The sequence below is a fragment of the Emydura macquarii genome, unplaced genomic scaffold (genome assembly GCF_026122565.2).
Source record: "Emydura macquarii macquarii isolate MOO-44397 ecotype Brisbane River unplaced genomic scaffold, CSIRO-AGI_Emac_v2 contig_1551, whole genome shotgun sequence".
In the NCBI taxonomy this organism is placed as follows: Eukaryota; Metazoa; Chordata; order Testudines; family Chelidae; genus Emydura; species Emydura macquarii.
The window spans coordinates 22,831,330-22,844,369 of NW_027131688.1; the positions used below are offsets into that span (position 1 = coordinate 22,831,330).

A 13,040-nucleotide genomic window follows, 5' to 3' on the forward strand; every position below is an offset into this window, starting at 1 on the left:
CCATTTCCACCAGTTTATACAGGCTCATAATTACACACTTCTTAAAATGAATATGGCTTAACATAAAGCAATTGTACTACAATGTTTCCAAGGAAACTGCACTGTATTTGCACGTTACAAATGTATTAGCTTTTAACTGTTCTTTAATGAGACTCAAACATTGAAAGCTGTAATAACAATATGCTATGAATAATATCTCTCTCTTGCACATATAGCTAAAGATGATTCGACAAACTGCAAAAGCGTAATGATGTATTATTTTATAGAAGCAAAGAAGAAAGAAAGGGGAAAGAAAAGATCTATTGTTTTTCCATCCATTCCTGTACTAATGCAGAATTGTTTTCATCAGTAGGTTTTCTAGAGTTGTGTCCAGTCTAGTTTTAAAAGTCCCAAACATTACTTTTTCCATCATCTCTCTAGGGAGACTATTCTACAGCCTAAATCATTTCACTGTCCGGAAGAGTTTTTTGGTTATATATTTCAGCCTAAATATTCCCTCTGAATTTCATCCCATTAATTCTAGTTATGCTCCTATATACTGTAAGAACTTTAGGATATATACATTATACAAAATGCAGGGCTAGATTATGACTAGTGCTTATGTGGTCATGCAGTGAAGCAGGACTGTTTAAGGATTCCATTGCATCATTGCAAGGCTGGATAAAGACTGGTGGCAGTTGTGGACCTAATATTCAAGGAAGCATGAAGGATGTATCCCAGATACCACTCCGCTGCTCCCAGAGAAATGTAAGTAGGCAGAGCCAAGGCTCTGTCCCGCATTCACAGGCTATGTGTATGCTTAATGCAGCGTATAGAGTACAGACACTACACGCCCCCTACCATGGATATAAAGTAGATGGCGAGCATGGCTTAGGCAAGTAGAGTAAACGGATGCCATAACCTTAAGGAATGTACCCTGCATGGCTCTCTACAAGTCCAAGCAGTGTCTCCTACATTTACATTGCTAAAAATAGCCATGTAGCGTCCCCACTGCTTCCCTGCTGCTGGAGCCTTTCCTCTCTGCCTCCCCACTGCCAGAGCCTTTCACTGCCATGCATAGCTACACACCACAGTGGGGATGCAGGCTGCTTTTCACTATGGTGTATTGCTACATGTACCCTATAGCCACCACAAGTGTAGACAAAGCCACCCATTATTTAGCAGAGTTGGTTAGCAGCATAGGGGGAAATACGCCGCACCTTTTAAAAAGAATGTAGCAAGTTACTCCACCTCCAATGGAACCAGGGAGCCCTGAAAGGACTGACTTTCTGACCCCTGGTTTGGTGCACTGACACACCAATGCAAATAGCACAAGCTAGCTCACAATGGTTAATTAATTCAATTGACTAACTAACTGTAGCAGGTTTCTCACAAATTCACTGAATTTCAGTTTGCTTAAGATAAACTGCGAACTCCAGAATTCTTATAAATGTGCCACTATAACGCTTCCCAGAGTACCCAGGGTGGTGAGGCACCTCGCTATCACTTCCTTTTAGCAAAAAGAAGCCTTGTCTGTGTCTGCCATGGGTCAGCTCCCCAACTCTTCCCGCCATGGGGAACTGACTCATGGCAGACGCAGACAAGTCTCTCTTACCAACAGAAGTTGGTCCAATAAAAGATATTTCCCTCATGTACTTTATCTTTCGAATATCCTGGGACCAGTACAGCTACAACTACACTGCAGAAAACAAAATCAAGACAGTTATTTGATAATGATTACAAAGTTTAAATGAATAACTTAAAACAGGAGAGAAGGCATAGGTCCTAGGAAGTTGTTGGAGTGTTGCTTAGGAATTATTTTTGGGACTAAAAAGTTACTTCCTGACTCTACAATAAGTGTATTGCTTTTGTTTAGAGGTGGGAGGGAACTCTCCTACCTGACAACATATACAAGTTATTGTTACTTATCAAGTGAAACCAATGTGTGTAAATAAACTCCTCAGTTCAGTCTGATAGTTCACAATGGCTGGTCTGGAGCTAGCTAGAAACTTCAGCTCAGTTGAAAGCAGTGTTAGTGCAAGGTGGTATTACATCTCTAGTCTTGTTTGGATATTAAACCCTGTGTTCCCATAAGAACCTAAATGAAAAAGATTTGACTCAGCTGTAAGAAGTCTGCTGTTGAGAACAAAAGGGTCCCTTGGAGACAAACCAAAGTATCCAAGTCTCACTCCCTTATTCTATCAAGGTGTTTCCAGCCTGTGAAATGGATCACTGAAAATACCAAGTTTTAGTCAGTGTAAATAACTGGACCACTGACTATTTTCCATTTGAAAAGATGATGTGGACCAATGAGAATATCGAGTATGCTTCCTGCAAGGAGATACGGTGATCCAACTTGCATGTGAGTTGAGCTTCTTAAATCACCAAGTAAAGAAACAGAAAGCCTACTTTGAACTCTTTTAGGATTACTCTGTGTGTGTGGTATTTTTTCCCCCTGGGCCTTCTGTTCTGGCAGCTACAGCTCTGAGGTCTTTGCAAAGCTCCCTGTGTCGGAATGATTACCCTACACTAGCCTGGAAAGGGTTTGTCTGGCCTAGGAGGGGTTAAGTAACCTGATAAGCCACACCTGAAGGAGGATTAGGTTTGATAAGACGTTCCTGACTGAAGATGAAAGCAAGCTGAGCTGGAGTAGCCAGGGTAGGTATAAGGCTAAGCAGTGACGGCAAAGGAAGGCTGCAGTATGGAAGCCTGCAGTCACTCTGGCTTTAGAGAGGAAAAAGGAGAAAACCCATGGGGAGAGTAGAAGCTCTGGGATCCTGGCCCTGAGGAAAGGGCATACCCAGAGAAGTGGTGGTGAAGGAAACTTGATAGAGGTGGGGTAGGAAAAGGCTCAGAGAAACTGCAGCAAAGTTTAGGACAGTGCTGACCTTGGCTGCTGATTCAAGGGTCCCTGAGCTGGAACCTGGAGTAATGGGAAGCCCTGGGTTCCCCTACCAGCCACTGGGGAAATGGCTCAATCTGGGCAATAAATTGGAAGACTACCTGAGACAGTTTGAACGGAGAGACTCTGATACCCCCAGAAGGGGAAAACTATAGTTACCTGGCCAGAGGGCCAAGCAATGAAGAGGAAGTGTTCCACTCCTGAGTCAGGAAGAGGAGGTACTGCAACTCCTGGAGCATGAGAGATCCTCACCATCAAAGAGAGACAGAAGGGAGTGTCAGACCAGGCAGAGCTATTCCCCACAGGCAGTTACAAGGAGGTGTCCCAGCAGTGAGCAGAGACCCCCTGCAACAGCGCCTTTTTGTTCAGTGAGGTGTAGCCTCTTTGGCTGACAAAACACAACTCTGCGTTCTTTCTGACACAGCAACTCATTTTACAAAATTCTTTTTGAAATGTTCTGGTCTGTGCATGAAGTCTTTATATGCTCCCCAATGGTTTCATAACCTTATTTTTTATCAGCCCACTCTACAGCAATAAAGTCATTTGAATAATCTGTTCTTCAACAGAAAAAGCTTAGTTCAACACCAGCAGAATGAAATAGCTGTATACTAAATCTTTAACTTCTATTTCAGTACCCCTTTGTTCTTTCTTCACTTTATGAGCTTGGACAATTGATCTGTATGCTTTGTATACTTTACAATTAATCAAGCAGTTAACAAGCTTCTGCCTGCGTCCATTCAGTTCTCTATGAAACATTGATTGTTTTTACCTTGAAGATTTCTATTTTATATTGGCTTTAAAACATTAACTAAAGGCCAGATTCTGCCAACCTTACTCATGTTGAGTAGTACCTTATCCTATTGATTTTGTATGTAGAGTGTCTTGTGGAGAAAGAAAATACTCAGCGTATGAAAAGGCAGCAAAATCTGTCCTTCAGTGTTTCATATGGTTTTTGACATAGCATAGATTTGACATCTTTGTTTCTAGTTAGCTGGCTTGCTATCTATTGCTCCAGGTTTCAGTGTGTGACTGCAACAAATATATCATTATATATCACTATTTTAAGACTTAAGATTCCTCTTTTGGGATATATTAATTCTTGAACAATTAAGGGTTAAATATAATTCATATTTACAGGTATTCTCACAAAAAAGCAATCCCTTTGTCACATTTATTATTCACCTATTTAGCTAATATTTTCCTCATAAGCTGCTCTTTTCTGAACACACTCCATTGTGTCAGTATTCTTCCTGTAACATGGTGTGACGTTCCCCTAGCGCAGTGGTTCCCAACTTGTGGCCCAGGGGCCAAAAGTGGCCCGCGGGGGCTTTCAAAGTGGCCCGCAGCTTCCCTCCTGCTGGCTGCAGAAAGAAGCCACTGCCTAAAGACCCAGGTGGAGCGCATTTCCCCAAGGCTAAAAACCAGTGCAGGCTTCTTGCTGCAGTCAGGGGGACAGGAGATCAGTGAGGAGACAGCCTCCTTGCTGAACTTCTTCCATCTGGCTGCAGTGGGGGAGGTGGCTTCTGTGGCGCTTCAGAGTTGTAAAAATTTTATCTGTGGCCCTTGAGCCAAAAAGGTTGGGAACCACTGCCTTAGTGCATTCTGGACTGGTGAATCGCTGTGTCACCCCAATCCCCCACTCCTGGAGCCCATCTTATTCTGCTTCGCTGTGTGAACTCCCACTCCTGGGCAGCTCACGCACAGCCACCAGCAAACTAGTTGCCCCCCAACTCAGTGAGTGAGTGCCTCTACCAGCCACTCACGGGATTATGCAATAGAATGACCCCAGCCACTATCCCCAGTTCCAGATGCAACCCTAGGAACTGCCATCTTCCAATGTTCACTGCTGCCCACTGAACTCTGCAAGCTTATATGTTTCTCAATTTATCAAAGAAATTGATATGCACCAGCCTTGTCACTTCAAATGAAGTCTCTAGCACACCTTAATCCCAATGCAGTTTTAGGTAAAATAAACGAACAAATTTATTAAACTACAGAAGGATTTTAAGTGATTGTAAATTAGAGGAAAGCAAGTCAGATTTAGTCAAAATAAACAAAAAACCAAACGCATTCTAAACTAAGCTAAACACTTTCAGCAACCTTACAAACTCAGATGATTCTCACCACAGGCTGGTTGGATTCCTTTCCAGCCAGGCTCCTCCCCTGGGTCAGCACTTCAGTTGCTTGGTGGCGTTTGTAGATGGAGATGGAAGAAAGAGAGAAAGAATGGCAAAATGTCTCCCTATTTTAAAATATTCCTTCTTCCCTCTGGGGCTTTGCCCCCCTTCAGGGTCAGGTAACAAACAATGTTCTTGGATGGGGGTTCATCCATGTCTTGAGTTGGTGAGCATTACCTTATCAGGGCTCCAAGCTGGCCAAGGAAAGGGGGGGAGGGTTTCACTTGAGAGTCCCTTTGATCCTTTGTTGATACATAGGCCAGTCCTTTGTTCTTGGAATGCTGTGGAGCTGGGTTTGTTTTATGCATGCATTAAGTGAGGTGCAAACTGCTCCTGGAAAATTCTGCCTGGATATGTTTTAAGCTATGAGGACACTGCTTTGGGCATATCCCATAGCAAAGCCTCATAACCATATACATGACATTGCAACAAACGTATTACTATAACAACGTTCAGTACATCATGAGCATTCCAAAAACGTCTTACATGACACACTTTGCATTAAACAATACACAATTACATTATAAGGGTGATCATGTGGGATGCAGTGTCTCACACATGGTCCCAGAGCTCAACACAAAATTCCAGGTGCAAGAGGCAGATAAATTTAAGGTTGTATAAAGGACATTCAAAATATGAAGGCTATTTGGCCCTAGAAATATAAGTTTAAGATGTGCAAAATGGAAAAGCGAGCACATTAAACAAACAGTATATTCAGAAGAATGACCACTGAAACAGAGCTTCCAATGTACAATATGGGTCTGCCCAGACTAAAAGCATTACAGTGGCACAACTGTAGCTACATTGCTGGAGCGCTGTAGTGTAGACACTTACTACAGCAACAGAAGAGGTTTTTCTGTTGTGTGGTAAAACTCTCTCTCTGAGAGGCAGTGGCTAGGCTGAAGGAAGAATTCTTCTGGGAAAGGCTATCCAGGGATGTAATGATGGAAACATAAAAAAAAAAAAAATTGGTTCACCCACATTGTCATTCCACTTGAAGGAGCAGCTGATGGGTATTTGAAACACATGAAGATACAATTTGAGGCAAAATAGGACCAAGCTGCAGCAAATGTATAAGACAAAGAATATCATGGAAAGATCTTCTAATGAATGAAGATGAAAACACTATACAGATCTGCAAGGACATTTGAATCACAATTCTAACCAAGTGAGAAGAGGTCCTAGCCACCTATTTTAACTAAGAATAATGGAACATATTATAATAGAACAAAAAGTGAAATATTGGGCAGGACATTTTATCCAATCTTGAATATGATCATAATAATACAAGACAGAAAATAAAATGAGAGCATTCTTATTGCATCATATGAATAATAAAAATGCTAATACACGTGAAAAGGAATCTGTATTGAAATATCAAATGCTACAGAGAAGGACTCATTAAATATTGATTATTTATGTTTAATCAACATACTGTTCTATGGCAAGCTGACACTTTGAAAAGTAACTGGAGGCTTTGCAACAATGATGCTTATGTTGTATTCATTAGACATTAGGCTACAAGTGGAAGCTCATAGCAAATCTAAAACACAGAACTAGTCCCTGATTTTTCCTCTCTCAGACTGCTCTTGCAGATGTCTTTTATGGCACCACAGTTGCAACCATCAAGATACCACCCATTACATACATTCTTCTCTAATTCAAAGCACTACATTTTGAAATCAATAGGATAGAAAAAAAACTGTGAGTGTCCCCTTTGGAACTGTTGTATGGACAGGACTGTAAACTACAGATTGTCATTGATTAAAAAACAGCAAACATAAAGCTTAGTTTTTAAATTCACAAACATGCCAACAAGAAGCTCAATATGTTTCCGGCCCATGCCATTCCTTAGACTTTCAAAACTGATTAACTGCTCTATGTTCCAAGTTAAAATAAGGTATTTTTAACAAATTGCCTCTTCGGGTGGTTTCCTGACACACAAATCTAATTACGTCTCAGAAAACAAAGCAGATAATCATATCTAAAAACGGTGTCTGTCAGGAGCAGCGGTAGGCAAGTTCTTTATCCTGGTGTGCCTCTGAGTTTAAAACCTGAGCACTAATTTTTAAAATGCTTCACAACACTTAATTTCCCCTTTTACAATAAACTATTCATTTTGGGGAATGGAATTACTGCCTTCTAACATGATGGGAGGTTAGTATTATCTCTTAATTAGAGTCAAACTATTAAAAAAAAAAAAAGAGGTGCACAGAATCTCTCAATTATTATGGTTTGCCTCGGGATCAACTTATGAAGATTACCAATCCTTAGTTCCTCATTGTTAAACATATTACTTAAAATAGCTTCTAAACATGAAAGTCCAGCACAAGGAAAGAAAACATATGGTCAGTTAATGACACAGAAACATATCATTCAGCTATTATGAATTTCAGGGTATAAGGTACTACAGGCCATAAAACATTATGTTGGGAGATCATACACTAAGTGTGACCAAGGGACTTCAGAACTTGTGCTTAGGAACATTGGAGTGGGAATATTCTCAGCTTCAAGGAAAAGCTCATACTGTAATGCTCTTGAGCACTCTTGGGTTGTAAAATGGAATTCAAATGAGAACAAGCAGTGGCCCAGACGTAGATGAACACCTCCTCACCCCACTTGATGGTGTCTCACACCCTGAATCAGTGTAAGGGACTCCTTTAGCTCTTCCATTGGTTGGGCAGGTATTGAAAACATAAATATTGCCTGAATCCCACAACAGAGACCTCAGAATATACATTTCCAATTACACCTGCTCACCACCACAGCGTCTCCAGCTGGCTGTCCCAGGGAATTGCTCTGGTGGCCGCTGCACCCTTTCTGGTGGTGTGTCACCCATCCTTTCTCCCTCGGGACCCGCATCTCCCCGTAGTCCCAGTGTCCGCTTCGCAGCACAGCCCTCCAGCTATGTCTCAGTCTCTGCTCCTCCCTCTTCTGGGGGTGGAGGGGATTCAATACTCCTTAGCCACTTATATCAGTGACCACAGCAGTCCAGAGTCGGGCCCTTACTTCAGGGTCCAGCTGCTCTCTGTCTGGAGTCAGCCCTGCTGTTTCTGTCCAGCTTTTACTCCAGGGCCCCATGGCTGCTGCTGCTCCTCCCCTGGAGCCAGCCTTGCAGTCCATCCCTGCCCTTGCTTCAGGGCCCATGGCTGCTCCTTCCTTGCTCTACCCAGTGTGCTGCCTGCCTCACCCTGCAGGCCAGCCAGCCTTCTTCCTCTGAGCTCCTGCAGGAGACTGCCCCCTCTCGCTGGCTGGCAGCCCTTCTTATATGGGCCTGCCTGGCCCCGATTGGCTGCTTCCCCCTTGGTCCTTCTAATTGGCTGCTACCCCCGCAGCCTCTCCAGGGCTCTATTAGCCCCTTCTCTGCTGAGGTGGGCTACCTGCCCTACCACACACCCTTTCCGGTGGTGGGGGAGGTCACCTCTCCTGTCTTTCTCGCAGCTGGGTCTGCAGGATATCCCTCTCCCACACTGCTTCTCGTAGGGCTTCTGCAGCCCCTCCATCTCCCTTAGCTGGGCTGACAGCTCTTCTTTCTCTTTCATGACCTCCCAAAACTCCTTCCTCACATAGGCCAGGTCCTTCTCTGCCCTGCGGCGGGCCTGCTCGGCTGCAGCCACCTTGGCCCCCAGTTCCCGGTGTGCCCCTAATACTCACATGTCTAGGGTTTGGAGCCCCACCGTAACCCACCCTGGTACTACCAGCTTCCCTAGCAGCCCTCTTGACAAGCCCTCGGGATCTTCGTACACCTCCTCCTCTGGGGTCTGGATCCCCAACGTAACCTGAGCCCCTTCAGTGTGCGTCCCTTGGTCCACCTAGGCCCTCCCGGTGCCAGTGCCCTTTGCTAGCACCTCCCTCCCTTCCCCTTCTGGGTGTGGAAGATGACCTTTAGCCTGGTCACTGGGCCCTTCTGGGTGCTGATTGCCCTTCAGGGGGCAGTGTCTTTTTATATGGCCCTCCTCATGGCACCAGAAGCACCTCTTTGGCTTCCCTTTGGCCCGGGGCCTATCTTTTTCTCCTGTCCAGCCCCTTCCCTGGGGCTAGCCTTAACCTTACACCTCACACCCGGGCACTCCCTCCACAGGTGTCCCTGCTACCCACAGGTCCAACACACCCATCCCTGTTCCTCTCCCGGAGGGGCCCTCTTGGGCACTTTCCTCCTTCCGGCCTTGGGGCAAGACTTCTGTTCCCCAGGCCTGTAGGGGCATTCTCTTTTCCCATGTCCCTACCATCCACAGGCGTAGCATCCACCTGGCCTCCTGGGACTGGTGCCAGCTTTCCTCTTCTCCCAGCTGCAGCTTCCGTGGAGCACCTCCTGCAACAGCTGACGTATAGAGAGCTGCTGTCCCACTAGCTGGGCCATACCCCCCCCCGCCAATACTTCTGCACCTCCCATTGTCTCTGTTGGGCCTTGAGTATTTGCAGCAATAGGTCCTGTAGCTGCCCTGACTGCTTATCCACCCCTTTCCATTGGGGCACCAACCCTGGAGTCCAGCCTGGGAAGGTCTCACTGCTCCCCACAAACAGCGCCTCTGCCCAAGGCAACTCCATCGTCTCTTGGTAATGGGGTTCCAAACCCTGTGCCGGGCAATCGTCCCCTCAGTCCTGTCTCTTCCCCTTGTATCAGGGGTGACTGGGTTCTCGCATTCTCCACCACCTTGTAATGGGTCCCTGCTCACCACCACGGCGCCTCCTGCTGGCCATCCCCGGGAATTTCTCTGGTGCCTGCTATGCCCTCTCTGGTGGTGCATCACCCCTCCTTTCTCCACTCCAGGACCCACGTCTCCCCTCTGTCCCAGCATCTGCTTTGCAGCACAGCCCTCCAGCTGTGTCTCAGTCTCTGCTCCTCCCCCTTCCGGAGGGACAGGGGGAGATTATAGTCCTTAGTCACTTATATCAGTGACCATGGCAGTCCACAGTCAGGCCTTACTTCAGAATCCGGCTGCTCCCTGTCTAGATTCAGCCCTGCCATCTCTGTCCAGCTCTTACTCCGGGGTCCCACGGCTGCTCCTCCCTTAGATCCAGCCTTGCAGTCCACCCCTGCCCTTGTTTCAGGGCCTACGACTGCTCCTTTCCTTGAGCCAGCCGCTGCTCTACCCAGGGTGCTGGCCTGCCTCAACCTGCAGGCCGGCCAGCCAGCCTTCTCCCTCTGAGCTCCTGCAGGTGACTGCCCCTTCTCGCTTGTTGGCAGCCCTTCTTATATGGGCCTGCCTGGCCCTGATTGGAAGGGCCAATGGAGAAGCAGCCAATTTGCTGCTACCCCCACAGCCTCTCCAGGGCTTTATTAAACTCTTCTCTTCTGGGGGTGGCTACTTCGTACTGCACAGCAATGTCAACTTAGGGTACGTCCTAAATCCTAAAGAGAGACTTGAATGGCAATATGACACAGAAAATAGTGTTACCAACTTCATCGAAGATATTGACAATATAGATTTTTTAAAAAATGATCTCACAACTCAAGAGAAAAATAGCTTTAAAAAACAATTTAAAAAACTTAATGGGTATTTCAGGCTATGTTTGCAGCTTTTTCCCACCTATCCACCAATGCTTACCAGTGAAAATGCATTACTCATTAATTTCTGACAGCTTAGCCTTCACACAGCCACTGTACTGTATAGTTCTCAGAACAAGAAAAGACTTTTTTGAAGAAATTATTTTTAAACATATTCTTGCTCTAGACAGAGCATGAACATTGACTTATTGTTCCCTCTCAACACACAGCAAGAACAAGTGACAAATATATGTTCTTATTTTCCAATTATCCCCTCCCCCTCCAAAACAGTCCTATTAGCTATCTACATTCCCCATCCTTCTGAATGCATATATATCAGTCACATTAAAATAATCTGGAAAACAAGAAATGAATCAGACATCTGTTACCTTACAATTCCTTATATCCCAGGCTTTAACTTCTGGGCTGAATCCTCCACAAATAAAAATATTAGGCTCTGAAAGGTGAAACTTCAGTGTGCTGATCCTAAATTCATTTTTGCTGCTAAATACCTGTGTCCCTAAAATAAAAAGACAAAAAAAAAGGGTTAAAATGTGAACATGAATTATACTTCCAATAAAAAGAATAGTGCATTTTTATGTAGCAAATAAATAAATATTAAAATAAAATGCAGGTTGCCAAAAGTAAATACATAAATGTTAGCATAAATAGGTGGGATTATTTTGCCTTACTGAAAAAAATCTGGAATTGAATTAACTTTATTCCATTTAGGTGAAATTCATCCTACTCCTGGTCTGTTAAACCATTTGCTGGCAGTGCGCAGAGAAGAACAGGGCAGAGACATTTCTGGATCGCTTGCACACTCTGGACAGGGGTCCCACAAAGGTCCCAATTAGGATGGCATGCAAGTGTTACATATGCAGTGGATGGGTACTCCTGTGCAGAGGGGCTGTGGTCATTATTCCAGCAGCTAGAGAAGGGGCTGCATTGCAACCTTGTGGCCTGCATGTAGGTTGCAGGGAGTGGGATTCCATCCGACCAACCCCATACAGTTCCTCTGAGTTGCTTGCTTGGATTTTGTGGAGGAGGGGTGAATTATGCTCTTACAATAGAAAATAATTTGCATCCCCTCAGACTAAGGCAATATCTGTTCCCATGGATACACTCTTCTCTAAATTTAATTGTGTATGGTAATCTTCGCAAGATCCTGTGGCTTAATATCAATTGGCTTGCAAACAACATTTCCAAAGTCATAAATTAATGCCACAGGAAATTCAGCTACATGAATTTGTAGGTTTTATCTTCAGTTCATTGCTGTTATACTTATCAAATTAATGATAATGTACATTCACTGCAATACCATTCAGAAATAGCAACATATCCTAAGCTAAACACATTTAAATTTTCACAATTTCACATTTTATATTCTATTGTATTACAAATGGTATCAGCATTCAAGAATATATAATGACCATGTAACCCGTCAGGGCCCAGGGTAACCACCTGAAAATGCCAAGGTCAGGGCAGGCTGCAAAAGGAGAGCAGATTCTCCCAATAATGGTGGGTGACACTGAAGTCAGACTTCCCAACCAGCCACAAACTGCTTCTGATTCCCCACACTGGTTATCAAGAAGCCAATATACAAATATACACAGCTCCCTTTACTGCATTTCAGTCTCCGGCTCCCAATCAGCCACTAGGTCCAGTAAAGAGACCAGTTACTTAAAACTCTATGCTCTTTACTAAAAAGGTTCCTCCAGACCCCAAAGGGTCAGCTACAGTACCAGACCAATATAAGTTTGGATCTTACCCAAAATACCACGCTGCCAGCCAATCCTTTAGTAACTAAAACTAAAGGTTTATTATAAAAAGAAAGAAACAAACAATAAGAGAAATGTTAAAGGATTAAAGCAATTAGATTCATACAAATGATTTGAAACTCCATAAATATCAGGTTTCTAGGAGAACTGTGGTGTTAGCAGACTTGTATAGTCCCTCTGGTATACATCCAGTACCTGGATGGGTCTCAGTCCTTTGTTTCACAGCTTCTGTTATAGATGAGTTGATCCAGAGGTAGATGGGTGGCTGAAGGCTGAACAGGATTGAAGAAAAAATGGATTCCGGGCACCTGCCTTTTATGTTCTCTGGCCCTTGCCATGCTGCTTGTGGAACTTCACAGGAATCAAAATGGAGTCCAGGGTCACATGACCAAGTCCTGGTGACTCATCAGGTATATCCCTGGCTTCTCCCCCTAGGCCCCTTGCACCTGGGAATGTCTTAACAGGCCATTAAGCAGGCCATCCCTGCAGCCATCCTGTCTGGGGCGTTACCCAGACACAGCACAATTTGAAATAGATATATCAACCATATCCATAACTTCCATTACACATATAACACATGAGCATAAACATTATCATCTTACTTAGCACATTATAGCCTTTCTAACAGTACCTGACATGGCATATCTCACACGCATTATTATGATTCTGACATACTGATGTCAAACAATATACTAAATGCCCCCCCCCCTCCT

General features: G+C 44.4%; 1 protein-coding gene across 2 annotated transcripts in view; it reads right to left on the reverse strand.

Annotated features, from left to right (window-relative positions):
* Positions 1–13,040, reverse strand: part of WDR25 (WD repeat domain 25) — a 119,180-nt gene that overhangs the window by 12,144 nt on the left and 93,996 nt on the right. For both annotated transcript variants that reach the window (XM_067555169.1, XM_067555171.1), the window contains exon 4: positions 10,936–11,066. In XM_067555169.1, coding sequence (XP_067411270.1) covers positions 10,936–11,066 — 131 coding nt within the window. The remainder of the gene's footprint in view (positions 1–10,935; positions 11,067–13,040) is intronic.